General features: G+C 44.1%; 1 protein-coding gene across 6 annotated transcripts; it reads right to left on the bottom strand.

The window, feature by feature from the left end:
• Positions 1 to 1,540: 1,540 nt before the first annotated feature.
• smoc2 (SPARC related modular calcium binding 2) lies at positions 1,541 to 23,897 on the bottom strand. 6 transcript variants are annotated; one of them, XM_034608922.1, is made up of 13 exons: positions 23,155 to 23,892; positions 17,835 to 17,997; positions 15,536 to 15,642; positions 15,187 to 15,286; positions 14,352 to 14,396; positions 12,044 to 12,124; positions 10,649 to 10,723; positions 9,062 to 9,248; positions 7,528 to 7,610; positions 3,457 to 3,556; positions 3,027 to 3,274; positions 2,793 to 2,830; positions 1,541 to 2,052 (listed from the first exon to the last, which is right to left on the bottom strand). In XM_034608922.1, the coding sequence occupies exons 1-13, from the start codon at positions 23,230 to 23,232 to the stop codon at positions 2,029 to 2,031; spliced, it is 1,329 nt and encodes a 442-aa protein (XP_034464813.1). In that variant the 5' UTR covers positions 23,233 to 23,892; the 3' UTR covers positions 1,541 to 2,028. The 6 variants fall into 6 exon arrangements, with proteins under 6 accessions (XP_034464813.1, XP_034464812.1, XP_034464814.1 ...); XM_034608921.1 differs by lacking the exon at positions 1,541 to 2,052 and having other exon boundaries at positions 2,751 to 2,830; positions 23,155 to 23,897; XM_034608923.1 differs by lacking the exon at positions 1,541 to 2,052 and having other exon boundaries at positions 2,751 to 2,830; positions 14,361 to 14,396; positions 23,155 to 23,897.
• Positions 23,898 to 25,725: the final 1,828 nt, after the last annotated feature.

Here is a 25,725-nt window from a genome sequence, read left to right as displayed (position 1 = left end):
CCAGTCGTGAGACAGACCTGGCAACACGGCCAAAAGGTTTGGGCGCTTTTCTTCAGCTACCCCATCAGTTCAGGCAAGAGTCCAAGTCATCAGGGGAACATACTTGCAACCATGCTTTGTCAACGGGCCAAATTGTAAAAAGTGTTTACGTGCATCTCAGCCCAGGGGAGCTGAAATCACACATGACAAGGCTTAAGCATTGTGTTGGGTGGAGGTTGGGGCTTCAGTCGAGGGGGTTGGCTTGAGGTTTAGGTGAAAGTTGAGGAGTTTGCTGGATGAGGAGAGCGGCAGTGAGATGTAGCTTCTGTGCTGCTACACCTGTAACCAGCACGGCCACATTAACAGATTACATGGCTGTTTGAGAAAAGCAAATGTTGATCTGGGCTTGGTGCTAAAATCACCTTCAGTGAGACTGAGGCCGGGTACATGTGTGGACATTAGGGATGTTGCAAAATGAGCCAAATTTGGGGTTTATAATTAGAAGACTGCAAGCAACAAAAGGGACCACAAATTGTTTTAAATGCACAGAAAGCTATTTTTTTAGCTACATGTATGAGCTGGGTTTTTCATGGGGAAAGAAAGTTATATATCCCTACTGCTTCAGGAGATTTAACTTGTTGTGGATTGAGAAAATGCTTAAGAAGGCCAGAGGTTATCCATCTCTAATCCACCATCTTAGAGCAGACAGTCATAATCTCTCCTCTGTGTTCCCCTGGGGTGTTAAAACCAGACCATTGGGCTGGATTATACCACAGAACGGAAACCGATGTGTTAATCATAAGTTAGAGGCTAAGCCTGGGCGAGCAGGTCAGTCTGAGGTCAGTCCGTCTGCACTATAGGGGACTTGTGTGAAAAGCCACAGCTTACCACTTAGCAGCCCCAACATAATCAGGCAGGAACAATGTACAGTACTGTAATGTGCCAAGTCGACCCTGAGCCCCGTGTTGTAAAGAAAGAATGTATTCAATCCCCACTGACTCTTCAAGTGTACATTCTCTGCATACATGTAAGTATAACTTATGCAAATATACACACACACACACACACACACACACACACACACACACACACACACACACACACACACACACACACACACACACACACACACACACACACACACACACACACACACACACACACACACAGGCTCATACAGTGCCCTGTTAATGGGCACTCATGTGACACACAGCTGAGATTGGTCCATTTATCTGTCTTCAGTCTACATTGGACATGTGTAACGAGAGCAGAAATAAGTACCATCCGTTTTTCCAATTCCAAAATGTTGGCCTCAGGGGATCTGGCATGCTGTCTGAAAATTGGATGATACACGACCTTTGCTATGTATGACTAATACTTGGCTCCTAAAGTCAACAAGGTGCTTTATGAAAGACGCTGAAAGAAAACACAAAACAGCAAAGACATTTCAAGATTTATATAATGAGATGGAAAATATAGACGATTAATTGGATTAGAGAGAAACAAAGGAATTTGCTGACCTAATTAAACGTCTTAGACACATTCAGACTGGCAGAGCACAGAATGTATAAAAGAGTTCTTTATTTCTAATAAACATGAATACATGTGAACATGTAGGACGTTGTTATGATGCATGTTTAAAACATTCTTTCAAAGTGCTGTACAAAGCACAGGAACAGATGCTGTAGGTCAGGACGTGAGTGATGGAATGATCTAAATTATTGTAAGCGGTGTGACATGAAAAGTACAATGAGGGAAGGAGGCACAAAATGTAACATCAAACATTAAAACTTGTACAACTCTGAAAAGTACACTTTTTTTAGACACACAAAGGACACATACATTGTATGTGTTAAATAGTTTTTGTTTGTCAGGACATAAAGAGCTAACTACATCATTCACAGATTCAGCAGTCTGTTTAAATACCTTATTTCTACAAAGTGAATTTACATTTTTTTTAAAGTACAAAGTGCAAATACTATGGTTTCCATTATTGCCGATTGGTGAGGGCACGTTCTCCACGCAGGAGGGGGAAATCTCAGCGGCGACTTAGCCTTGCTTCTTCGACTGATTCTGAGGAGAGGAAATAAAAGTGGCATCAGTTTGAATCATTCACTTCTTTGTTTGCACTTAGTCTGACAACTTTTTTAATAATAATAACAACTTTATTTGTATAGCACTTATCTAAACGAGGTTACAAAGTGCTTCACACAATAGTCCATGGCAAAATTGAAGAATCGATTGTAATAAAAGATATTCTGTTCAGTCTAATTTAAGAGCCGAATCATGCCATAATAAGGTCGAGACCTTAAGTTTGTAGAGAAAACCCAACAGTTCAGTTAATGGCTGATGCTACATCCATATAACTATGTTTTCAGTTGAAAACGCATTTTCATACTAATGCTCCTTATCAGTTTTAATCCCTGTACACACTAACACACCTAAAAAAAAGGCATATTAAATTAACACTCATACACTGGGCATGCATGTGTCAGTGTAAACATGAATTGCTCGAATAATAGCTCATCTCCTATTGTAAAATGCTCAATTTAACACAACACAACACAACACAACAGCTGTTAGCAAAGACAATAGGGTCAGCAATGCTTGTAATTGATGATCAGTGTTGCGTTCTACACTGGTAGCCGAGGCTAATGCTTGAAGGAGGTCAAGTGATAGGAGCCTGACATATCAGCCTATGCTACGTTGTATCCAAACAGACCCAATCTGCGAGCCCTGGAGACAGCAGATCTGACCACCACTCTCTCTTACAGACATTGTATCCATTAGTTTGTGAGGAGTAGTTTACTTACTAGTTTACTGGAAGATAAGCCTTCTCCTGGTTTGGCTCCTGTGAAACAAAAAGTGATTTAAACCACACCAACCTTGATATGAGGAATACTGCAGGTTAAATAAAGCATCAAATCATGACCCCAACTTTAACAAACTCTCTGCCCTTCTGTTGTTGGTAGATCGTATTTGCTGTAGCTGTAGCTGTAGCTGTAGCTAAGCCATAGTTAGATATTAGTGTGTGTTATTCAGCTCACCCTCTTCTTTGGTCACCCCGAGGCAGCCCATCAGCTCCTGCAGAGAAAGCGCCTTGTCGTTGCTGATGTCACAGTACTCCACAAACTTCTTCACGCACTTCTTGGGCTTGGATTTCTTGCGCAGGAAGCGCTTGAAAGGCTTGATCTCCTTCTTCCCGATGTCACCACTTGAGTTTTTGTCCAGCTGACTGAAATACCAATGGACCACCCTCTCCTCCAGGGTGTGGCTGGGGTCAGGCTCGGCCATCCTAAACGACGGAGATCATTTGATCATCATTTTGAGCCTATAAAGGCTCCTCCATCTCTCTAGCCAGCTGTCTAACATAACTTACGTCACTGGAGTTCAATCAATTGTCATGGGTCGTGCAGTAATCAGCTGCAGCACACAGTACTTTACTTTTGTGCCTTTTGTAATAATGGTGAGACATACCTTCCGGCAGATGCAGGATCTGTGACGGCGTGCACCATGTCTGTCGACAGCGCATCAAGAACACTTGTCAGGAACTCTGTTTTCTTTGCCCCAGGACAGCCTGGAAAATAAACCACAGATACATGAATGACTGTGTGTGTGTGTGTGTGTGTGTGTGTGTGTGTGTGTGTGTGTGTGTGTGTGTGTGTGTGTGTGTGGGGGGGGGAAGTAAGTGCACACATGTGTCAGCAAACACAGAAAAATGCATTACAGCATTAAAACATGCGTTGTAAAGTGGAATGCTGCCGTCATAGGTGGCCTGAAAAAATGTTTGGGGAGGGGCGTCATAAACAGGCGGCGTCGTTTTTACGTGAGCAGCAGGTAAAGACGGCAGAGGAGAAAATAAACCCAAACAAGACTCTCACAGTTGTCTTTAACTCCCTCTCATAAAGTGTCAGACCTCCCCTCATCTGGAGCAGGAAGAGAGTTCCCTGCCAATCATCCCGGAGGCCCCTGAGTGGTTTTTGACAGCTGGAGGCACAGGAGATGTTACTGAACATTGTGTGTGTGGACAAGAGGCTCCATTCAGCGCCATTCAGAGACTTTCCTGAGACATCAAGGGATCAAATACTGTCCTGACAGACGCAACGTTACGTAGGAATTTATCTGAGGGGTCCCTGATTGACGGTATGCATCTAGACATCGATAGACAGCTGATAAAAAGTGTATATGGGATTCATATTCATATTCCCTATATCAGCCGCAATAAGTCCATAAATCTATGCGGTTAAATATATCATTAACCAGCAGACTAAAACCAAGAGAGAAGCATTACTTCATGCAGACTGATGGGAGGGGGGTTGAAATGAGTGACAACTGGAGTGGAATGACCCTAATGATAGTAATTGTAATTGGCAATGGAGGCCTGAGAGATTCCTGGATTCCTCTCCCGGCTCTGCTCTGCTTTCTCACAGTCCAACTTCCCTCAGCTATTCTGCCTGTGGAGGAAAAGACATTCTCTGCAGTTTGCTGTCTCTTTTATGGCCCAGGCCTGCGGGGCCAGATTCTCTTGTGTTGGAGATAATAGCATGCTTCGCCCCTCTCTAACAGGTGGCGACCAGCATCGGTGTAAACACCCAGCACCCAGCCTCCACTCCACCTTTCCCAGGTAGCACAGGGCTCTAGTGACCTGCACAGAGATGAGGACTGAAGAGTACACATGTCCAAACTGTTCCACGGCCTCCTTTGCATGTTGAACAGACTTGCACTTAAGTTTTAGTAGTAAGACCCTCCCAGGTCTAAGCCCAGTAAAATATCGGACCCACCTGTGAAGGGCCAAACTGGTGCCTTGCCGAGCCTCCTGTGGTAAATTAGTCTAGACAGTCACACAATTGCACCTTCAGAGCGCAAAGTGTTTTTATCTGGCTTGTGACTGCGGAGACATTTGTGGGATGGCAGTGGGGCTCGTTAGAAAATGAGTGTTTTTCATGGAGCACACATGTCCTCTCCATAACGCTGCAGGAATCTGAGCAAGTCTGCTGTTCATTCAAATGGGAAGCCATCAGGTGAGGCTGCAGCGCTTTCCTCTTGGCAGCAGAAGTGTTTCTTACGGGGGCGGGACAGATCGGCTTCTGTCTGTCTGGACACTGTTTCGCTGAGGGGCAGGACACAAATGTTCCTGCTGTCATTCAAAGGAAATTGAGTCTGGCCATTTTCCGTTCTGTTCAAGGCTGCGGCAGTAAACGTCTGCTGCCTTACTCCATAATGATTATAATTATGTAATGTCTGCGTTTGACAGATGCGGGATGGAGTCAAGTTGAGAAAGCCTCAAATCATTAAACTTTTCTTGCTGAAAATCTCAACATCGACTTTTCATGCACCTCCCTATTTCTGCTGCCCTTAGAAAGTTGGCTGGTAAGTGTGTGTTTGGATGTGTGTGACTGTCAGAGAGAAGCAGTGTTTTTCTATGGAGCCACATGGGGCAGAGCCCTGTCAGCACTCACAGCCGCAGCTCCCAGAGTCCGCCCCAACGCGATCCCATGAGTCTGCTCTGCAAAGAAAGCGAGCCGAACACTCCGCTCTCCTCTCCTGCTGCTTTCGGGGCAAGTTGTTCCTTTCTTGCCTCTCGCCCCATAAACCTCTCAACACCTGCGCTTCAACAGCAAATAAGCTGCGGCGACGTGAAGGCAACGTTTATAATTACCGCCGCTTCATACAGTAACAGGGTTTACAGCTGTTGATGCAATTGCTGGCAAAGAAAACAAGATGCTGTGTTTTTTTGACTGTGTAATAATGGGAGACCAGGATGATACGGTGCAGGTTTCCTTTAAAGCTTTAGAGAGCCTGTGTGTTTGTGTGAGCGTCTGTGTTAAGTGATTGTATGGCTGAATAAGTTGATTGTTTTCTGTTCAGCAGCGTGGGGTTTACGAAGGTGTTTTGGTGGGTTCAAGGTCTTTCTCACGGGATAGTTGTATTTTCCACCTCATTGCCACAACACACTTTCTGCTGACAGACACAGCCATTTTTCCTGCTCAATGGATCAGCAGTAATATACACCAGCAGTGCCACTGAACGGCAAGGACGAGGAATATATATTGGTGTAAGGAGCATTCATCGATGAGCCTCGATCACACTGTTTTATAGTCACCATACAGGAGACAGAGTGCTGCTCTGCTGCTAAATGCAGCACCTGCGAGCCGAGAGCCCAGCTCTGGCCTGGCAAACGCTAACATAAACAGTTATGGATGGGACTTGAACAGTGGCAGCCCTGTTCATATGCTGCTGGATTATTAACATGTTTACCAAACCACCGAAAAACTGCGGGTTTGCCAAGAGCCGCTCAGCTTTACACTGTGATTTGGCTGTAAGCAGCGCCCGAGAGCTATAACTCTGCTTAGCGCCGGTTTTATGACAAGTCATGCAATCACTGAAATTAAATATGATGATATTTATCATCTCGTATTTATAAGTGAAATGAAAATAAAGCTGAATGGACACCATTCACTGCATTGTAAAACACTGTCCGTGCAAGAGTACGGTAAGTGGAATGGGTCAAAGTTGAATATGGAAGAAGCTCAGCAAAATCAAGTGGACAATTATAACAGATAGTTTGCAGAAGGGTTCGTTTCCATATATTTTGTTGTTGAACAGCATCATGTAGATTGATATATTCCTTTTACTTCAATGGAACAAGCTCTTGCACCAATTTTATTTTGTATGGGACCGTAAAAAGCAGATTAACAGTTCAGACTGGGCTATTTTTAGTTGTGGAATAACAACTTGCAGTGCATACTTAGTTTTTTGTCATATTTGTTTGTATTTAAGAGAAGATGATTAAATACATATAAATGACAAGTATTTTAAATTTTATTTTTATAAATTCATTATTAAATTAATCAAATAAAAAATGTATTGTTATATTAATCGATAAAAAAATTATCGATATGTGCAGCCCTATTGTTGATTGTTGGTAGGAAACAGGAATAGCGAAAATTGGTTGTTTTGTTTCCATATCCAACCACTCCTCTCCTCCTAATCTTGCTCTTTCTATCATTTCTCAAAATCTGTGACTAACAATCTTTTCATCAATCTTCATTTCTAACCATTTGTATATTGGACTCAGATATATCTAAATCCTGACAAGCAAATCTAACACAACAAACACAGTCTCACCTGTGCCTATAAGCCCACCCCATGACCACCAGGCTCAATTTACTTATCTACCCAGATGTCACTCTGTCTATCACTACCTGTCTCTGGCATCCTATTATCCATTATCTCCACCTCTCCTCCCTGCTGTTTCTCCTCCGTGCTATCATCCCTCTATCCTCCATCTTCCGTGTCAGTTGAAGATTAATCCTGCCCCCGATCTGTCTCTGTCTCCTTGCTTATTGACCAGTGAGGGGCAGTATCTGGCAATCCTCAACTTGTTATCACGCATTTCCTTGACCAACAGTGCTTATAACACACACACACACACACACACACACACACACACACACACACACACACACACACACACACACACACACACACACACACACACACACAGTTGGAGGTCTACTGCTGCTTCACTGTGTGGTCTGAACCTACCTTGAAGATGTCTGCTTCTGTAATGATCCTTAGGTTTAGTTGGGTGGGCCCTGGCATTGCCATCACACTTTGGCTGCTCATACCTATAACATAAAAATACACCGTGTGAGATAGTACCAATTCATTCAGAGAGTAATGGGTGAAATAGATCGTCTTTAACAGTAATCTATGACAGAGAAATTCCATGTTTCCCCAATTACTCCCAAACAGTTAAATCTCGGGGATTCAAATAATTGTTTTGTGGCAAACCAGCGGCTGTGAAACAAATCCAAAACGAGGGGAAGGATTTGGGGCTGGTATGAGGACAGAAGGGGGGGGGGGATGGTGAAAAAGTGTGAGATAGAGGGAGAGAGGCGGACAGAGAGCGTGGGACACAAGGAAGCTTTCATGGCCTCCCTTGTAGAGCTGGTGGAGTCCAGACTGCTGCTGTGCGAAGGGGTGCAAAAGCTGGTCTGGGACAAGGAGAGAGACGGGGGAAAGTCCATGCTTCCATATGTGTGCTAATGTGCTGCCTGGCACTCTGCCTGGAGACTTGTTAATCTGATACCCAGCCTCGTCGCTCAATAAGAGAGCACCAGTGCCTCGCTCTGCCAGTCTGACTGACCTCTGACCTGCCACTTACCACACCACTGAGCCACTCTGTCTCATCAGCAGCGGAGCTGTCTGTCCGCATGCTAATGTAAGACTTTTTAGAGTCTACAATATAGATGATTCTTTTTGTTGATGAGAAGTCATTTTTATTTCTTTTAAATTGTGAATCTTTTTATGTTTACATGATTTCAGACCCTCAGATGAACTCAGGAAAGTTAAAGCTCTAATTTCTTCAAGGGTACTTTACTGCAGAACATATTAACTGACCAAGGGCGTGAAACTGGATCGTCCAGTTGAACAGCCTTTCTATCAGCTGGTCATTCTTCTGTGTTACGGTGGCTAATGATCACCTGCTCTGTGTAACAACTGTCTGGTTTGTTTCCCACAAAGAACCAAGCAGTAAATTCCAAGAATCTCCGTAAATTAGGGTGAAAGTACCATATAGATAAGGACCCAAGTAGAGCTCAACAGCAAGGTTTCAAAGGGTAAAAATCCCAATTATTTTCTAACTAGAAATTTTGAGTAGCAGCAATAATATTTTAACCATCTAAGGTCGACTTACCACAAGCTACGAGACTATGAAACCACGTTACATGCCCCTATTTTATTTAATTTATGTAGTACTACACAACCAACAATCCTCAGATGTAATAGCGATGTCTCCGATTGGTGGAGCTGGTTGTTACCATTGAAATGTTTACAAAAACCATGAAAATTGAGGAATTATGCTCAGTCTTGTACCTTAGCATTGTTTTTCCGTTTTCTATTATTATTTTTCTCTGAATCAAATGCTTTAAGGTTGCTATTCATACTCCAGGCTTAAACTGTTTGTATCAGGATTTTCTGAAATGTCAATGGAGAAAAAAAAATTGAAATTAATTTCCAGAACCGGAGCGAAAAAGTGGGTCATTGTTACGCTCTAAAAGCATAAAGTCTCTCCCACCTGGTGGAGGTCCCGGGGATGGGCCGACCGGTGTCCACGAGCACACACCAACAGTAGCCAGTGGAGGGGTGGCACTGGACCGGCTTGTACAGTCCTCCCAAGGCACAGTCTGGTACGAACACGGCGTCGTTCTTGTGCTGCCTCGCCTCCTCTTGGGCCGACTGCTGCTCCTGATCACACGAGGAGGCTGGAGAACGAAGTCAGAGGTTGTTTAAAGTCAACATCCCTGCAACACATTTTCAATTAATTCTTCATGCAACATATTTGCATCAATTGCTGTTTAAAAGAGAATAGAGGCCCACAGCTGCTCTCTCATTGCACTGCTCCCAGAGGTGGAGGAGGAAGAGTGAAAGGGAGGAGGATGAGCAGGAGACAGTGTGTGTAGACTGCTATATCAGCCCCCCGTGGCACTGTTTACGGACATTAACGGGCTAATGACTACTTACAGCTCCCTTTGCCCCAAGTTAAGTAAATATTTGGACACTCAACTGCCCTCTGTGGATGTGTGTGACGGAGAGGGAAAAAGACGGGACAAAAGCAGAGCAGTGGTCACTGAGGCTTTTTGCTTTCACACACCTACACACAGTGAGTCACGACCGCTGGGTAGAGTGAAGTACCAGGGATCTTTATGTTTACACATTCAAAATTCCTATGGAAAAATGCTTTATGAGCTTCACTGGAAAGACTGGGTTTTGTGGAGCCTCAGCAGGATCTAATCAGACGTTGTTTTTTTTCTTTCTTCTGTGCAGCAGCCTCCGTCTCCGCAGCGCAGTTCTCCAACAGAGATTTGAGTATTAAACTCAAGGATGGAAGTAGAGCTCTGCTGGCCATGAGGGCTTTCATCACCAATCCGTCCCTCTCTGTGCTGCTCGCCTCAAGGCTCGGAAGCTACTGTGGGATTATGGATATCCTTTTTCTTTGTTTATTTTCATTAGAGATCTTTAGCCACACAAAAGAGACCAAATGAAATGCCTCCCCTCTCCCTCCGCCGACTCTCCTCGCTCCAGTTCCTCCGTATGGGCTCTCTTTGTTGGGGCGGGTGTTTTTTTTTTCCCTTTCACCCCAATACCCCAAAGAGCACATGGTAATCAAAACCATCAATGCTGCATTTCTCCGGCTTTTTTTATTGGTTGTAAATTATGATAATGGGATTCACACAAATGCACATATGCACGCAGGGTTCTCGTCTGTGGGATGGCCTCAAAATATATGCATAAAAAGCAACATATTTCCTAAAAGTAGAAAAAAAAAATCCAGTGATCTGTGGAACATAAGCTCCTGCATGTGTTTAACAGGAGAGTAGCATGGAGCAGCTAAAAGAATGGGACATCCTGTGTTTGTGCCATGTGCTGATAATTAGAGATACACGGCAATGCAAAGAACCACAGAGCAGCAGATCCTCAAAGCCTGCTGCACTCCAACACCAAGATGTATTGGTTTCACATCCCACCATCTGTCCTTAAAAGACAGGAACAGCCTCAAACCATGATTGCTCACACAAGTAGGAAAAACAGAGCGTGCTTTCAGTTGAGGTTTGCAAACACCCGATCGCCATCATTAAAGGAAAAAGTGGTCTTTGAAACTCACATGGTGCTCTGGTTCTATTGTTCTGTCGGCTGCGAACCTGCTCCGTCCACAGAGTGGGGTACTGGGAAATGATGTCTGAAAGAAATCACCAGGACAGCTTTATTAGCTTCAATTGAAAACACACTCATCTTATAACCGAGCCAAACCTGGTGGTTCCAAAACTCACAGACTATAAAATGCACATCAAGGTTATCGTCTCTCAAACTGCTGGAGTGGATGTGGAGAGTGAATTACATACGACAGCTGGGAAAAGAAATATGGTAGCGAAAAGATATTAAGTAAACTATGACTATGAGTCTCCCCCAGTCTCACATTAACATGAAATCATAAAACACTGTAATAAATCTAAAAGTACTCAAATGCAACTTTACAACATGTGTTTGCTCCCATTCACAGTGATGGATCATTTTCATTGGATTTGAAAAGAAGGAATTTGCTTTCTTGTCTATTTTAAATGATGTGAATGTAGCAATAACACTTTCAAAAACAGCACTGATGTTTCAGCAGCAAAACATACTTTATGTATTAAAAGATAAAAGTACCCACTTGGCCGATTTGTTTCTTTCTGCAGATCATAGCATTGGATTATTGATGATGCATTAACATGGAAGTAGGATTTTAATGTTGCCGCTGGTTGACCTTGAGCTATATGCTGTTGGCTACTACCTCCACCGAGGAGGTAACGTTTTCATCTGCATGTGTTTGTTTGTCAGCAGGAATACACAGAGACTACAGGACGGATTACCACAGCACTTGGTGGAAGGATGTGGTATGGGTACAACTCATTACATGTGGTGCAGATCTGGAGATAGGTGGTTGATCCAGGTCCCCCCCCCCCCTTTCCCCTTTCTTCAACATTGTGAGAGTTTTAAAATATTTTAATTGATTTCTTAGAAAATAATTCATGGATCTTCATGGAAAATCAGGCATTTGAAGAGACTGGTATTTATGAGTTTGTGCATTTTGTGGCAGATCCAACTAAGAATCAGGATCTAGTGAATTTAAATGTGCTTTCAAATAGTGGGCCAAAGAGTGCCATTCTAGTTTCTATCTAAACAATACATCACATTTTAAAGATGTGTTTTTTTTATTAAATATTCTTACATGCAAAGTAACCATTATTTACAGCTGGTAAAGTAGTGGAGTAAAAAGTATGATACTTGCCTCAAAGCAGGGTATAAGAATAAAATACAAACAAACAATGGAAATAAGAAATTGTCCTCCTACATTTTGTACATAAAATCAGGTGAATCTTATCCATTTGAAAATGTTTAGCATCACGATTGAGGCTGTAGCTGCCTGTCTGCCAGGCTCCTTTTTCCCTTCAGTCAGCAGTGCCTCAATAAACACAGGCACAGTATCAAATAATGTTTTGACTGAAGTATAAGAGCTCACCTTCTTCATCGGCAGCAGGCTGTGGGTCCACCACTAGGCCGGTCTCATCTGCATTTAGAATGGAGAATATTTGCAAGGAGACTACAATTACGAAAGAAAGCTAGATTAGAGAAAACTTCACTATTGTAAGATTTGCACATTGCCCGGTCAAGAAGGATGGAGGCAGAAGTAGAGGTGAGGAGAGTTAGAGATGTGTGTGTGTGTGTGTGTGTGTGTGTGTGTGTGTGTGTGTGTGTGTGTGTGTGTGTGTGTGTGTGTGTGTGTGTGTGTGTGTGTGTGTGTGTGTGTGTGTGTGTGTGTGGAAAGCTGAAAGGGGTGACTCAAGAGAAAGGAAAGAGGAGGCAAACCAGAAGTATAGTGGTCATATATTCCCATGGCTCCACTTCATGCAACAGGGGAGATCATTATAACACACAGGACAGATTGAGGTCAATTATAACGAATGAGGAGAGGATGAGGATCAGTTGTCCCCGATGCTCTACTCCATCCTTCCATTGCCTGCATTTGTGAAGGTGGGTGACACACAAGGGGTGAAGGATGCAGTAGCCCAGTCTGAGACGGACCAATTAACAGTGGGAGAATCAAGCTCGGTGTTTGTTTGGTCTCTGTTTGTATGATTTGCGGTGGGAGGGAGATGGGGACTGAGGTTTTGAGCAGCTTAGAGTAAAACCACGGCCGTAGGTGTGGTTAACCTCAGTGTGGGTCACTCATTCTGCACAAAGTAAAGCTCTGTTAATGCATGAGTCAGGGCATCTCTAATACAGTAGGTGGAATAAGCTTAACGTCTTTTCTTAGGCAACGAATTCTCCATTGCAAAATCAGGATTTCACATTCAGTGTTTGTGGAGCCAGCCATTCATCTTCTCAAGTATGCTCGCTGAATAAAAACATATACAGTCATTGTGACTGACGGAGGCAGACATGTTATTACTCTGCTCACTTAACGGATGGAAATGCCATTTCAAAAAGTGTGTTTATGATTTGGATTTACTATAAACCACTAATGACCTCTCTTTGCTTTGCAGCCTTTTACATGACTGTAACACCTCTTTTAGCATCTGCCAGGAAACCCCCGCGCCATTTGTGGTCATACGGCTTTAGTTTTACTGCTGTTTGTCAGTCGTCGGCTGCGTACGATTCCAGCATGTGAATGAATTTGTCATTTCTTGGGTTCATGTTAAAGCATTTTATGTTTGACTTTACCAATATTCTGAAAATAAAAGTGCAGCAATGGCTGCTGTGGAATACTTGACGGGCTTCTGCTAAATCAGAATATTGATGCAATCACTGCTATTTTCAGTGCTGGCACACCACAATACTGAAGTTTATTCTGCTTTTCACCACCCTGTTTATTCAACCAGTTCAGATTGAACCACAACCCCCCCCTTCCGCCCTTATTCCCTCTCCCACCATCCTTCCTTCTCTCTCAGATTTTTGCATTCCCACTTGATCTGTGCGTAATGAGTTGGCCGGGCTCAGACAGACACTATACCCAGGACTGTTTACAGAGATAGAGGCGTAGACATAAATGTCACACCGACAGGAATAACCCATGTGACAAACATGAGAGGGTGAATACACACCCTTTCATCACATGCACACATTCCAACACACATACACAATCACAGAAGGAATCAATCTGAATCAACCCAAATTACACTTTTTTTCTTTCGGGGCCTTCAAATCAAAGTTAACATCAGTTAAACAAACAGTCTCTTAAAATGAGAGCAAGATATACAGTATCTGAGCGGAGTGGAGCCGGAGGAAAACGTAGTGGTTATATATCTGGAAGAGGGTACATGTTGACGAGGGACAGAGAGAAAGTATGGTGCAGGATAAAGTGTGAACATGGCTTTGTCTCTCATGACACTGTTGCTGAAAAAGAACCAGATGAGGAGAGATGAAGTTAGAGAAAAGTGTCTGATGTCACTGGTCCTCCATTCTGGCTGCTTCCTAGAAGTTTGGTAAAGATAACAGGCGGTCATAGGCGCTGCAGCTGCTGGCGGTGTGCATTAAAACTCACCACAGCCTCGCTCCTCAGACTTGTTAGTAACAGACTGCTTTTATATCAGCCTTCAGGCTGCTCGCACTCTCTTGAATTGACAAAATATTAGAAAGACAAGCTGTAACAGGCGACGCGCCCTGCACAGCTCCAACACAGATGCAGGAAAACACACAGAGATATAAATGAATACACACAAGTGTACATGCATATTTGGATAGGTACACACATGCACATGGACAAACATGAAAGCACACATGCAAGTATAAAGGAGTAAGTATGCCTCTTCCTTGAATTACCGTCTCACCTGCTTTACCTGGCTCTCTTGTGGTAGCTCTCTCTTGTTTTGATCCTGTAAAGCAACAGGTTCAAATTGATTAAAAAATCCAGCACCACTTTCTTTCATCTGTGAAAAAAGACAAATGATGACAAATCTTTGGCCTCAGTTTGTGGCACAAGAGCAAACAGTCGACACACAGAAGTCTTTTCTGACTTTTTATTTTAAAGTCATTCATTTTAATTGATTCCAGTCAATGGAGATGTATTTTATGGCATTTCTAAGCTTTATATACACAGCTGTAATTAAAGTACAGCTGGTAGTTACATCTACTGCTGCTACTATCGCTGCTTCTGGAAACTTCTCACTATTGAACAGTAGAAAGGCACGGAGACGCACAGGGACGACATGTGGCATTGGTTATTTGATTGTTTGGCAGACGCCATCTTCCAACAACACTTACATTCCTCACAGTTTAATTTTGTTGCTAAACTCCGCTGCAAGGATTTTCTACTGGGCTTATTTACACCACAGCCCCATGCCTTGAGCAATACTCAGTCCTCGGGTGGCCCTCAAACCCTGTGGCGGTCAGTCCAATCACTGACCACTTTCCCACTGGGCGAAAGATTACACCCCCCACACAAAGGGAATGGCATGCTATGCTGAGTGGACTTCAATTCTATCATCATTGCTTCACAAAGTTATAGAAACCGCATTTGACTACAAATCAGCCGATTTAAATACATTGGGCTTGCTGGAAAATTAGATGCCTGTAGTGTAGTGAACTGCAAAATATAATGTGTTTAGGTGTAAACATTATTAAAGTTTCCCATTGCAAGACAGGTTGAGGAATTATTTCACACACCTTGGCACCGAGGTTTTTTATTGGCCACTGCTGAGCCACTGATGGGTCGGCCATTGGGTGTAACACACCAGCAGTATCCAGTGTAGCTGTGGCACTGAACCTGTAATCAGAGCAGCATGTTAACACAAAATCAGCACATTATAAACCAGGGATGGCATTTGTAAAAAATGAATTGTGAAGGAACAGACTTAAAATCTCTCTAACAATTAAATAACAATTAAATTAAATCAGGAGAAAAGATCAACTATTAGAAGAAGTGGACTCATGGTGCAAAAAAATGTTCTACTCAGGCCTCCTAGTCTAGTGCAGTGCTTCTTATTCTTAAGAGTATTATTAGTGTTTTTTTTACCTCGCTGTATGTACCATCAGGGTTGCACACAGGCACAAAGACCTGCGGGAAGAGCTTCTTGGCCTGCTGCTCTGTGTACTTCTTCTCTGCTACACATCTGGATGTATCTGTGGAACGCCACAAATCACCAGAATCATGACACATCACAGAAACCTATAATTCAACCCACAGCTCGACTATGTTATCTTATGCTGCACGACAATGAAACCAGCATACGTAAGGAAGTCAGGAGAAGATGTAGAACCTCACAGATGATGAAGAATGAAAGTAAAATGCAGGGAGAGACGAAGAGGAAACAATTCAAGACCTTTCAGGGGCGGCAGATACTTGCTGTGGCTGGGAATAGAACCAACACCCCCGGTCTTATTAGGAGCAAGCCAGGCAAGCCTGCACAGTGCCTGGTGGTAAAGCCATTACTGAGCGAGGCAGCTCGTGCTGCTACTGTAGGACATTCCAGTCACCCAAGAAAAGGGCTGATGCACGGGGAAAACCTGACCCTTCCTTAATGTCTCTGAGTTTGTCTCACTCTCCTCTGAAACCTCGACCGTCTCCTCAGCTCAGCCCGAGCTGTCCTCTGAGGATTTCTTGATAGAAATGAAGGTAAGCAAGACTTCACTTAAAGTCCAAAACTGTAAGACCACTTTCATGTGAATGTCTTAAAGTTTGAATGAATGGGACCCCAGTGTACTCACTCATGGCTTTTCACATCCTTCTGTCAGAGACATACCTCATCCTGTCATTCCACAGCTGTTTTCATCTCACCTGACCAACTGCTCCAGCTGCTCAAACTCTCAGGAGATGCTGGGTTTAATGGGAACTCGTTGTGACACATTAGTTGCCACGAAGTGCTCATCTAGCAGGTTCAAATCACATTAGAGCACTGACTCATGCTAAGTTTAAAAACATTCACTTTGGTCAGGAGGCTGCATGTCGCTGGCATGTCTTTCAGTAGACTGTCCATTAGTCACATGCAGGAAAAAGTGTTCTGTTTTCGCTCAGTCTGGTGTGTGTGTGCGGTGTGTGTGAGTAGTGTGCGTGTGTGTCACTGTCACTGAAGAGGAGAGGGGGGAAGATGCTGGCTGTTCCGGATGAGGGGGAAAACAGCAAAGTGAGGAGCGTTAAAGTTAGCTCCGGTGGAAAAAACCCAAACCATCGTCCTTCTCCAGGGGGCTCCGACCAAAAAGCTGACTGGAAAAAATGACAGGACACTTGAATCATCTGAGCGCAGTGATAGAAAACAAATGTGGTGCCAGTCTCACCATCCTTAAACACAATCCCATCTCTGTGCTTTTAGGCAAGATCAGCCTTGTGGTTTATTTCGGTGCTGACACGGCTGCTGCTGCTGCTGCTGTGTCTTTCACCCCGGCCGTCCAGAAGCAGAGGGGGGTCCGAACCCTTATACACCCAATGTTATTGACACATACAATAAGACTTTCATGGACTCTCGTCCCTTTCAGCTTCCTAGCTGGAATCCTCCATTCTGTGTCCCGGCGCAGTCCGCCACATCCAGATGTCTGCTTAGAGACGTTGCCATAGAGACACAGCACGGGCATAAAATCGTGGAATGCTTTTCCATCCTAAGAGACTTCTTTTTAAGCAAACCCATTTGCTCACGCTCCCTGCATTTGTGATCTAATATTGTAATATGTGAGAATGGGGCATTGTCCCCAGTGTGTAGAGCAATGAACTAGTAGAGCTGGTGAGGAGGGTGGGGGTGAGAGGGTTCAGGGCTGCAGCATCGGGGTGTATGGGTCCTTCCTTCCATCCACCACTAACAATGAAGGAGTCTGTGAGATGCTTGACCTCACTGGCTCTCCTTCGCCTTTTGCTTTTCATCTCAAGTCCTCCATTGCTCACATACGTGTAGCTTTGCAGCTAGTATCATGAAAATGAGACCATTAATTCTTGTCAAGATATTTCATTGAAATGCCGTCACCTCTGTATAATAATTAGATCTCACAGAGCTGAAACCATTTCAAATCAGTGGGGAAGTTGTTGGTTCCATGACGCCCTCACCCATGTTCTGTTGTACCAAAACATGAAATCAGTAAAACAGATGAAGTATTTTGACTACTATGTGTATATTTCCTTCATCAGTACAAATAGTGTGAAATGATGAAACCAGCCAGGCAGCTAATCCCCCCCACCCACCCACTTTCAGCATGTCAACCTCACTCGTCCTCCCAGCACTCAAAGAATCAATTATGCTGAAATGAATTTAACCCACAAGTTTCTACTGTGACCCTCTCTGCACATTTGAGAGCGTCGGGCGGCGCTGAAGTGTGACTCGTGATCTAACCTTTGCATGGCCCTCGGATGACCTCTAGCTGGGGGTCGCGGCACTTGGCTCGGAGGAACTCGCATCGAGATGTGAAGGTCCTGCCGTCGGAGGCACATAAAGGTTTGCGAGGAGCTCCGGTGCATTCCATGTTGCACTCCTTATCCTGGTCCACCCGCAGGAACTGCATAAGTGTGAGAAAATAGTAGATAAGCAGAGAAAACATTTGTTAAACGAGCCATTTCTGCAAATCAGTTAGCTCTGCACCAAAACTCTCCCCGAAACAGGTGTGACTCTGGAGGGATTTATGAAGACAGAGGGTGGAGCTGCTTGTTTAAGGTCAAATAAAAAAACTAAAAAAACAGGTGTCCATCGCCATCCTTGCAAAATGTAAATTCTGCATTCAAGCTTTTAAGGAGCGTTCCTAAGCAGGTGCAGCTTCCCTTGATAAACACACTTTAATGCACTGAGATACAGCACAACACTAGGATTAAGGCGAGGCAGTGTCACCACAGGCCTGTCAGGGTGCAGTCATGATTTGTCTTTGTCTAAAGGGCTGGAGAAGACTGATGCTCTATCTTTTCTTTGTCTGTGCCAACACCTGCACAGGTATTCACCTGGAATCTCTCCTGAGGATGTTTTCCTCAGCCATGAAAAGAGTAACAAGGACGGAGACTCCTGGCTGAACGCATCGGATCACCTGTGTCAATGCAACCATTGTATCTTTCACCGTGGTATGAAATCTCCTCGCCAGGCCACACAATGAGACGGTGGCGGTGGTGTGTGTGGGGGGGCGGCAACAAGCTGTGACTGCTACAATGAATGAAAAAGCACTGAATGATAGAGTGACTGAATAAACTAGATGTCAGGGAGCTTTGTTCTGCTACAGTGTGAGCGTTGGGGCTTCATGAAGTTTGCGTGATTCAGTCAGTTCAGTTGAATAATGGGTAGAAAGGAGAAAACAAACGCTGTACCCAGGTGCTGTTTTCAGTCATATCCCAAAATAAATACCTCTCAAAACTCTTTTTGTCTCCTCTTATATTGAAATGCTTTGTATGTATGAAACCATTCAGTTTATGTTTTTGTTCAGTTCTTAGTGGATGCATGGATATCCCAAAATCTGCCCGAATGACCTCAGAGACTTTCCCTCTTTCACCCCCACACACATACAGTGGCACAAAGCAGAGAATCAAATTGCTTGAAGGTAATCCATAAAAAATCCCTTAGGAGTTATGAAAAGAAAGGGCATGGCAAGATCGAAGAAGAAAAGACGTGCATTGAGGAGGAGGGCGTGATGATCGGCAATAAAAAAATGTGTTGTGTCTGACATCCAACAAATGAAGTGGGAGATGAGGTTTGGTGGCAGCCCCCTGCCTTCAGACGAGGAGGGCTTCGGGGCTCCATGCACCTGGAAGACGGTTGGTAGGGAAGGAGGTGTCGCCCAGGGCTTTGGGGGTGGGAGGGGTGGGGTGGGGTGGGGGGGGGGGGGTATACAGCCCACTCTGTCAACCCTGCTCATAAATCTTCACTGGGGGATCAGAGAGGTGAGGCCCGTTCAAACACATCGGAGGAGCAGCCGCAGGGAGGGAAAATTAGTCTTCGGGATTGAATCAAATTTTTCAACAAGCATTCTCCTTCTCAGGCTTTTAAAAGATTTGTCTACCACAAATAACTTAGCATAACACAAACAGTATCCTGACACCGTAGAGCTGGGTGTTGCTCATAAGTAGAGCCTGTTTCCATTCTTTATCTTTTTAGTAGAAATATGAAGAGTTGGTAATTTGCTAATTAATTTGCATCAGGGGAAATCTAATGACTCACTCTCTTAAGCAAAGAAAAACGTATTCACCTTGGATCCCAAAAGTGTCCAAGATAAACACTAGGAAAAATTATATATACATTTTTGTCTAAAAAAAAAAATCAATTCCATATCCACATTACCGTCATAACCTGTAATGACAGGTCACAGACAGGTTGGGCACCACTGGCCGACAGTTAGACTGGGAGGATTTTCTATTAAAAGTTTTCTCTTTTCCATTGTAACTCAGTGGGGGAAGAAGATGCCACTTTGCAGAGAATCGCTGAATTTAAGCGGGATCGTTTTTGGATGACTTCATTCCTTTACTCAAGTGGTTCCAAGCAGAATCCAGATTGGCACCTGTAACTTAATAGAACTATATTTTGATATTAACTGTTAAAATATAAAATTGTATGATTTTCAGTAGATCTAGTTGAGTTGGATTCTCTAGTTCTCTTTGTCCTGACTCCCTATGACGTCCTCCCTTCACCCTCCACTCCGTCACTCACAGCTCACCCTTTCCCGTAAAGTCCAGCAGGCGTGACAGGTTGGTCTGAGGAAGGTTTTTCGCAGACGGCCACAACCTCCCAAAGCCAGTGACTGCTCTGATAGTGGCCAAGTGACTCCAGCCACACTTGGTGGTGGACCGCCAGCCTCGCCACAGCCCACGCTGACCACCCCAGTGCTCCACACCACACCAGCATTATCAGCATCAGCCCTTGCCAGTCAGCTGACTGACAACTCAAACAGAGTCATTGTGCAGCCCAGCATCCTACTAGATGTCCACTGACCGGCAGATAGCAGAGCGCCAAGTGCCTGCAGGTTTATGATGAAGCTCCAAGAACACAGCATGGAGACACACAGTTACTGTAGCCATGAAATCAGCCACCCATGAAATCAACCACCCAGATTCACTATCAGCCATCCAAGTCTTTATTTCTCAGTCAAAGATGGCCGGACTGCAGCAGGAGAACAAATAAGATGTGAAAACCAGTGAAAGGACGAAGCTTCAAGAGACTGTGATGTGTCGAGGACCTCTTCCTCTTGTGTCCTCTTAATGGTGGTTGGCTGTCTGCTGCAGCTCTTTGTGTGTTTGGCCTGTGGTGATGGATGGGTGAGGCCGAGGTAGAGCCCTGACACTCCCCTGATGTCTCATTCCAGCCTCTTCTACGCAGCAGCATCATCACGCAAAGCAACCTGGTCGAGAGTCACTGGATGTCCCTCACCTCAGCTACACAAGCTTCCCACCCTTATTCATCACATGAGTTTCAAACAAGACAGAACACATATTATGACTCAAATCTATTTATTGCTTTAATCCTTTTCTTGTCTACATCCAGACAGCTGCCTCTTGCTTTCTGTTTTCTTTTCTCTTTACTTTGCCCTCTTTTCTTTTCATTATATCCTCTTTTCTTCGCTTGATCTGTCTTGGAAGATGCTTTTCGCATCTGCTCAAATAATACAAGAGGTTGGCAAAGGAAGAAGAGACAGGCGAGAGAGGGCGAGACGGGTGGAGTGTTTTTTTTCCAAGACCAACCAGCATACACATCAAATCCTATTACCTCCCCTTGGCTCTGCTGCATTGTGGGATTGAATAGAGTACGGAGGAGGCGAGTCTCCAGCAGAGAGCACATTGTAGGCTGATAAGGGCCTTCTGGGCTGGGAGGCCCCCGCTTCCAGCACTCCAAGAGGCCCCTCACACCACGGCCCCGCAGGGTCAAAGGGGGCCCCAGCTGAGAACCGTGGCAAATGTGTTAAATGGCCTTGGCGGGAGTTTCCTGCGTTGATGCTAAGATGCAAAGGGGATCATTAGTTTCCAGCATGGTGGAAAGGGAAGAAAGTGACAGCCTTTAACCAGGCTACTAACTCAATCAAAGGAAAAGGCACTTAATTGCTGTGAAAGAGGTTAAAAAGAAAAGGAGGTGGTGTGAAAGGCCACGATTGGTCATGTGACAATAACAAAAGTCTGTTCGGGCAGGTGCACAATTATATGAAAGCATAGGGGGCAATGGAGCCCATATATTATACCAAATTTGCATTGAAGGTTTGTAAGAGGCAGCCAATGCTCTGTGCCCTCATCTTTTCATACAAAATTTAATATGTCCATAAACCATGGAAAAAGTCTGCTTTATGAATAACCTGGGTAAATTTCCCATTCATTTAACTGCCTGTTTGACCTAAAATATAACATGGGTACATTTTCTTAACTGATCACGTGTCATTCAAACAAGAAGCCATCAATCACTCATAAAGTCCAGTAAAAGTAGTGGTCTGGTGCTCCATGTGCTATTCCAATAAAGAAGGTCTAATAAACCACAGTGGGGAGGTTGGACACAGACACAGTTACCACTCAAACATGCAATGAAATAGAGAGGTTTTTCATTTCTGGAGTCATAGCCCACACTACAGACAGCAGCATTCGTAGGGTAGCCTATCTGCAGAGTAAATAAGTATGTAACACCTATGGCCATTTAATAAAGACACACTCCCATTATCTGAACTCAAACTATGCGTGTGTAAATGTATGTATCATGGTGAAAACTAAGGGGAGCTTATGCTCAGTGCCCCACTTACTCCCACATTCCACAACTCAATAGTGCCATCAGGGAGAAAGGATCTCCAACCCTTCGCCTGCAGGTTAACAACTCATGGCCATTTGTTTCCAGTTGGATATTAAAGCATCTTCACCCAGACCATAAATAACAGTGCTGGAGGAGGCGGCTGTCACTTGGACCTCTAAATCAAGGGGGAAGCCTCTGACAGTGCACATTCCGCTCTCTGTTATTCCTCCTTCACCACGGTACCTGCACTTGATCGTGGCAATGAAATTCCCCTCAGCTGCATGAGGATGCTTTTTCTCCTGAACTTTGAGGAGAAATGGGCATGATGTTTACACTACTGAAAGAAATGCCATGTGATTTTGTGCAGTAGACCCTCTGACACTGTCGGCTCACTCTCTTAAGAGCCACTGGTGCCAGAGTTAACGGGACAGAGGGGCGGTCAAGCAATGAAGCTGCCAGGCAGGTACATGATAACAGACCAGACTTCTCACAGGCAGGCTGGCATGCAGCTTTGCCATCTCAGAGACACTGTGCAGGTACTAATTTCCCAAAATGTTACAGTGAAAACCTCTATATTTAAGTTTTAATTCCATTTAAAGTTGAGCTTGAATTTCTGATAAATATGAAACAAAACTCAAAAAAAAAAAAAAATCTGAAATCTTAAAAAAAATACCTGGAGACAAATGACATCTAAAATCATCAGCATGGGTCATGTTAAAACTTCTGACATTTCTATGCTTATCATGATTTATATATATACACACATTTGTGATTATTAGAAGAAAAGCACCTCAGGATGACACAAATATAGGATGACCCACGCCGTGTTCATACTGACCATTTTTATCAGTGCGAATTTAACTTTTACGCATGGAATACGAAGAAAAGACATGGAATACGCCCACATATAGTTGATTTAAAAACAATATTTACACATGGATACGTATGATATGTGTTCAGGGAATTATGTGGCTCTTCCTACCGTGAGAGCGGAGAACTTTTGAGCGCGTCCAGCGCACAGTAGGCAGAGGAAGACCAGCAGAGGACAGACGCGCATCATGACGCAGCGCGGCAATAAACTCTCCAAATTACGCACGGTCCAAACTTCAGTCTGTGCTGCCTGGACTTCACCAAAGCCCAAAAACTGCTTCTGGAAGAGATCGAAAAGGTTCAAAAATCCTCAATAGTCCTTGTGAAAAAATGTTGCCAGTGCCGGAGCGGGGCTTGCTGGTTTATTTCACTTCGTCTCCTTGGATTCGTCTGCCAAAGCGTTTGTGTAGACACTCTCCTTATTTCTAGCAGTGCGATAACCCCCCCGTGTCCCTGACCTTTTCCCCTCCCTCGGTGTCTCTTCTCCCTCTCTCCAATACGACTTCTTTTCTCCACACCCCCTCCCCTCCACACTTGATTTTGTGGACTAGATCCCTTATCGGATGCAGGCAGCTCCCCGTCCGGTGGGTAGGTAGGTGTAGGTTTAGAGGGACTCCGTCTGCTGCTGGTAGCTGAGGCAAACACTTAAGCTATTCTTCTCTTTCACCCTTTTCCTTCTACTTCAAAACCACAACAAGAAACCCTTTCCCCTGGGGACCGTGTGATGAGGTTCTGTTGGCAGAGAGAGGGAGGATGGGATGAGACAGGCTACTGTCTGTTTCTAGAACCAGCAAGGATAAGAAACGCAGTCTGAGCTCATACCCTCTTACTGCTACACCCCCTACCCCCTGCACAACCCCCCGATTCCCTCTCCGCCTCATCCAGACAATCAAAGTTCTGCAAGTGAACACAAAACACAACATGATACAACTTGGTGCAAATTCTAAAAATAAATAAATGAATCATCTGCCCTTCTGACAGACTCACACACATTATAACACGCAAAGTAATGGACACCAAACTTATCGGAGTGGGGATTTTAAATAAAGGAATTAATGTGCAGGTTTGAATGAGCATGGTAAATTCATGCATGTCTTCATATGTCTACTAAACTGACAAGTCTTTATCGAAGCAGCAGCTTGCAACTATAACGCCACCTATGGGTATATACAGGTAGATACACATTGTTACAGTAAAATGAAATCGAGTTTACAGTAAAAACTGACACTGCATGTGTGCTTCTGTTATGTTTTATTCACGAGTGATGCAGTAAAAGTTAGGTCACGTTGTTTGGAAATTTGAAGTTGATGAACCGCAGCAAAGCGTTTGAGTGACTTACAGGCTTATTCGTCCGACCTGCTTACAATATGCCCCAGAACTTACCAAGGTGTGCCTGTAGCCCAGCCTTCATGCCTGGGGTGCTGGAGTCAGCCTTCAGATGTGTCTCACTGTGGAGCTTTTGGCTTTTTACCCGCATACCACATTTGATTTATGGGCATATGCCAGTGTTCTATTCGTGATGACTCCTATAATATGGGTAATTGTGACTTGTCAAACACTGGTGTAATTAATAGTCTAGCATTATGAGTTAATTTGTGGGAGGGAGATATCATAGACCCTTTTACAGCAGATAGTTTGACAGGTAGGACTGATATTAAAATGATTGTTTCCATTGAGGTGTATAGGCCCATGTGTGGTGCATACTGGGCCACACTGGCTTACACCTAAATGGAACAGAGCTATTGTTAATGTCTACACCTGTGCAGCCTTTCCTGTTACGACAAACCAAAATGTTTTTAATGTTATTAGTTCCAAATGTTGCCACAATGTCCAAGTTGATAAATAGCTGCCACAGTCCGGCTCTTTGCGCAGTGGACATTTAACTTTGCTTTGCACGGTGCCTCATGGCACACGAGGATAGGGCACAATGTTTTTATTGACAGAGCTAGGCCAGATATAGTTAGGGAGATCTTAATGATGGTTTCTAAATTGGAGAGGCAGGGAAGTAGTGTGTATTTGTTTTTATGGGTGCCAGCACATGTTGGGGTTGAGGTCAACAAGGTGGCGGATCGGGCTGCAAGGGCAAGTTTGGGCAGAAATAAAGTAGATATATGCAAGTGATATTTGGAATGATGGAGCGTCGTAGTATCATGTGAGAGGCTGAGTCCGATAGCACAACAACGCCACCTGGGGGGGAGATTGGAACCCAGGATGCACAGTTTCAAGGTCCCTCTCTGGACACCAATCAACAACGCGAGTTCTTACTGATAAGAGGCAGAGACGCATGTCCTTATTAACAAAGAATATTTTATTTAAACAACTTAAAACAGGATTAAAAAATGTTCTACATTACATTACTGTAACATTGCCATAAGAAATCCCTTAAAACTACAAAAGTCAGTCCAACCTAAAGGAAAGAACGGGGGATGTGAGCTGAGGCCATGTGTGGAGGGGCAGTCTAACCAAAGGGGGGGCAGTCTAACCAAAGGAGGGCCCAGGGGTGCCACCAGATACTCACCTCAGGTGCATCACAGCAACAATGGTGCACACACTCGTAACCCAGTGCTCTCACTCACATGCATCAACGTGGGGACCTCACCCGGAGTGCCATAGCCTCCCAGCAGGGCTGCACTCAGCTGCAATGAAACAATAAAATGGTAAATGGTTTTGTATTTATATATCG

The sequence above is a fragment of the Hippoglossus hippoglossus genome, chromosome 15 (assembly GCF_009819705.1).
Source record: "Hippoglossus hippoglossus isolate fHipHip1 chromosome 15, fHipHip1.pri, whole genome shotgun sequence".
NCBI lineage: Eukaryota > Metazoa > Chordata > Actinopteri > Pleuronectiformes > Pleuronectidae > Hippoglossus > Hippoglossus hippoglossus.
The sequence above is the reverse complement of the archived record's forward strand: the minus strand, read 5'-3'. Positions and strand labels throughout refer to the sequence as shown.

Bases quoted from the DNA above. Each gene is read 5' to 3' on its own strand.
- smoc2 (XM_034608921.1), bottom strand. From the start codon at position 23,232: ATGATGCGCGTCTGTCCTCTGCTGGTCTTCCTCTGCCTACTGTGCGCT. The intron at 17,998-23,154 runs GTAGGAAGAGCC...ACACTTATGCAG, and splicing joins AAAAGTTCTCCGCTCTCACG to TTCCTGCGGGTGGACCAGGA. The intron at 10,724-12,043 runs GTGAGCTCTTAT...GATTTCTTTCAG, and splicing joins GCCTGCTGCCGATGAAGAAG to ACATCATTTCCCAGTACCCC.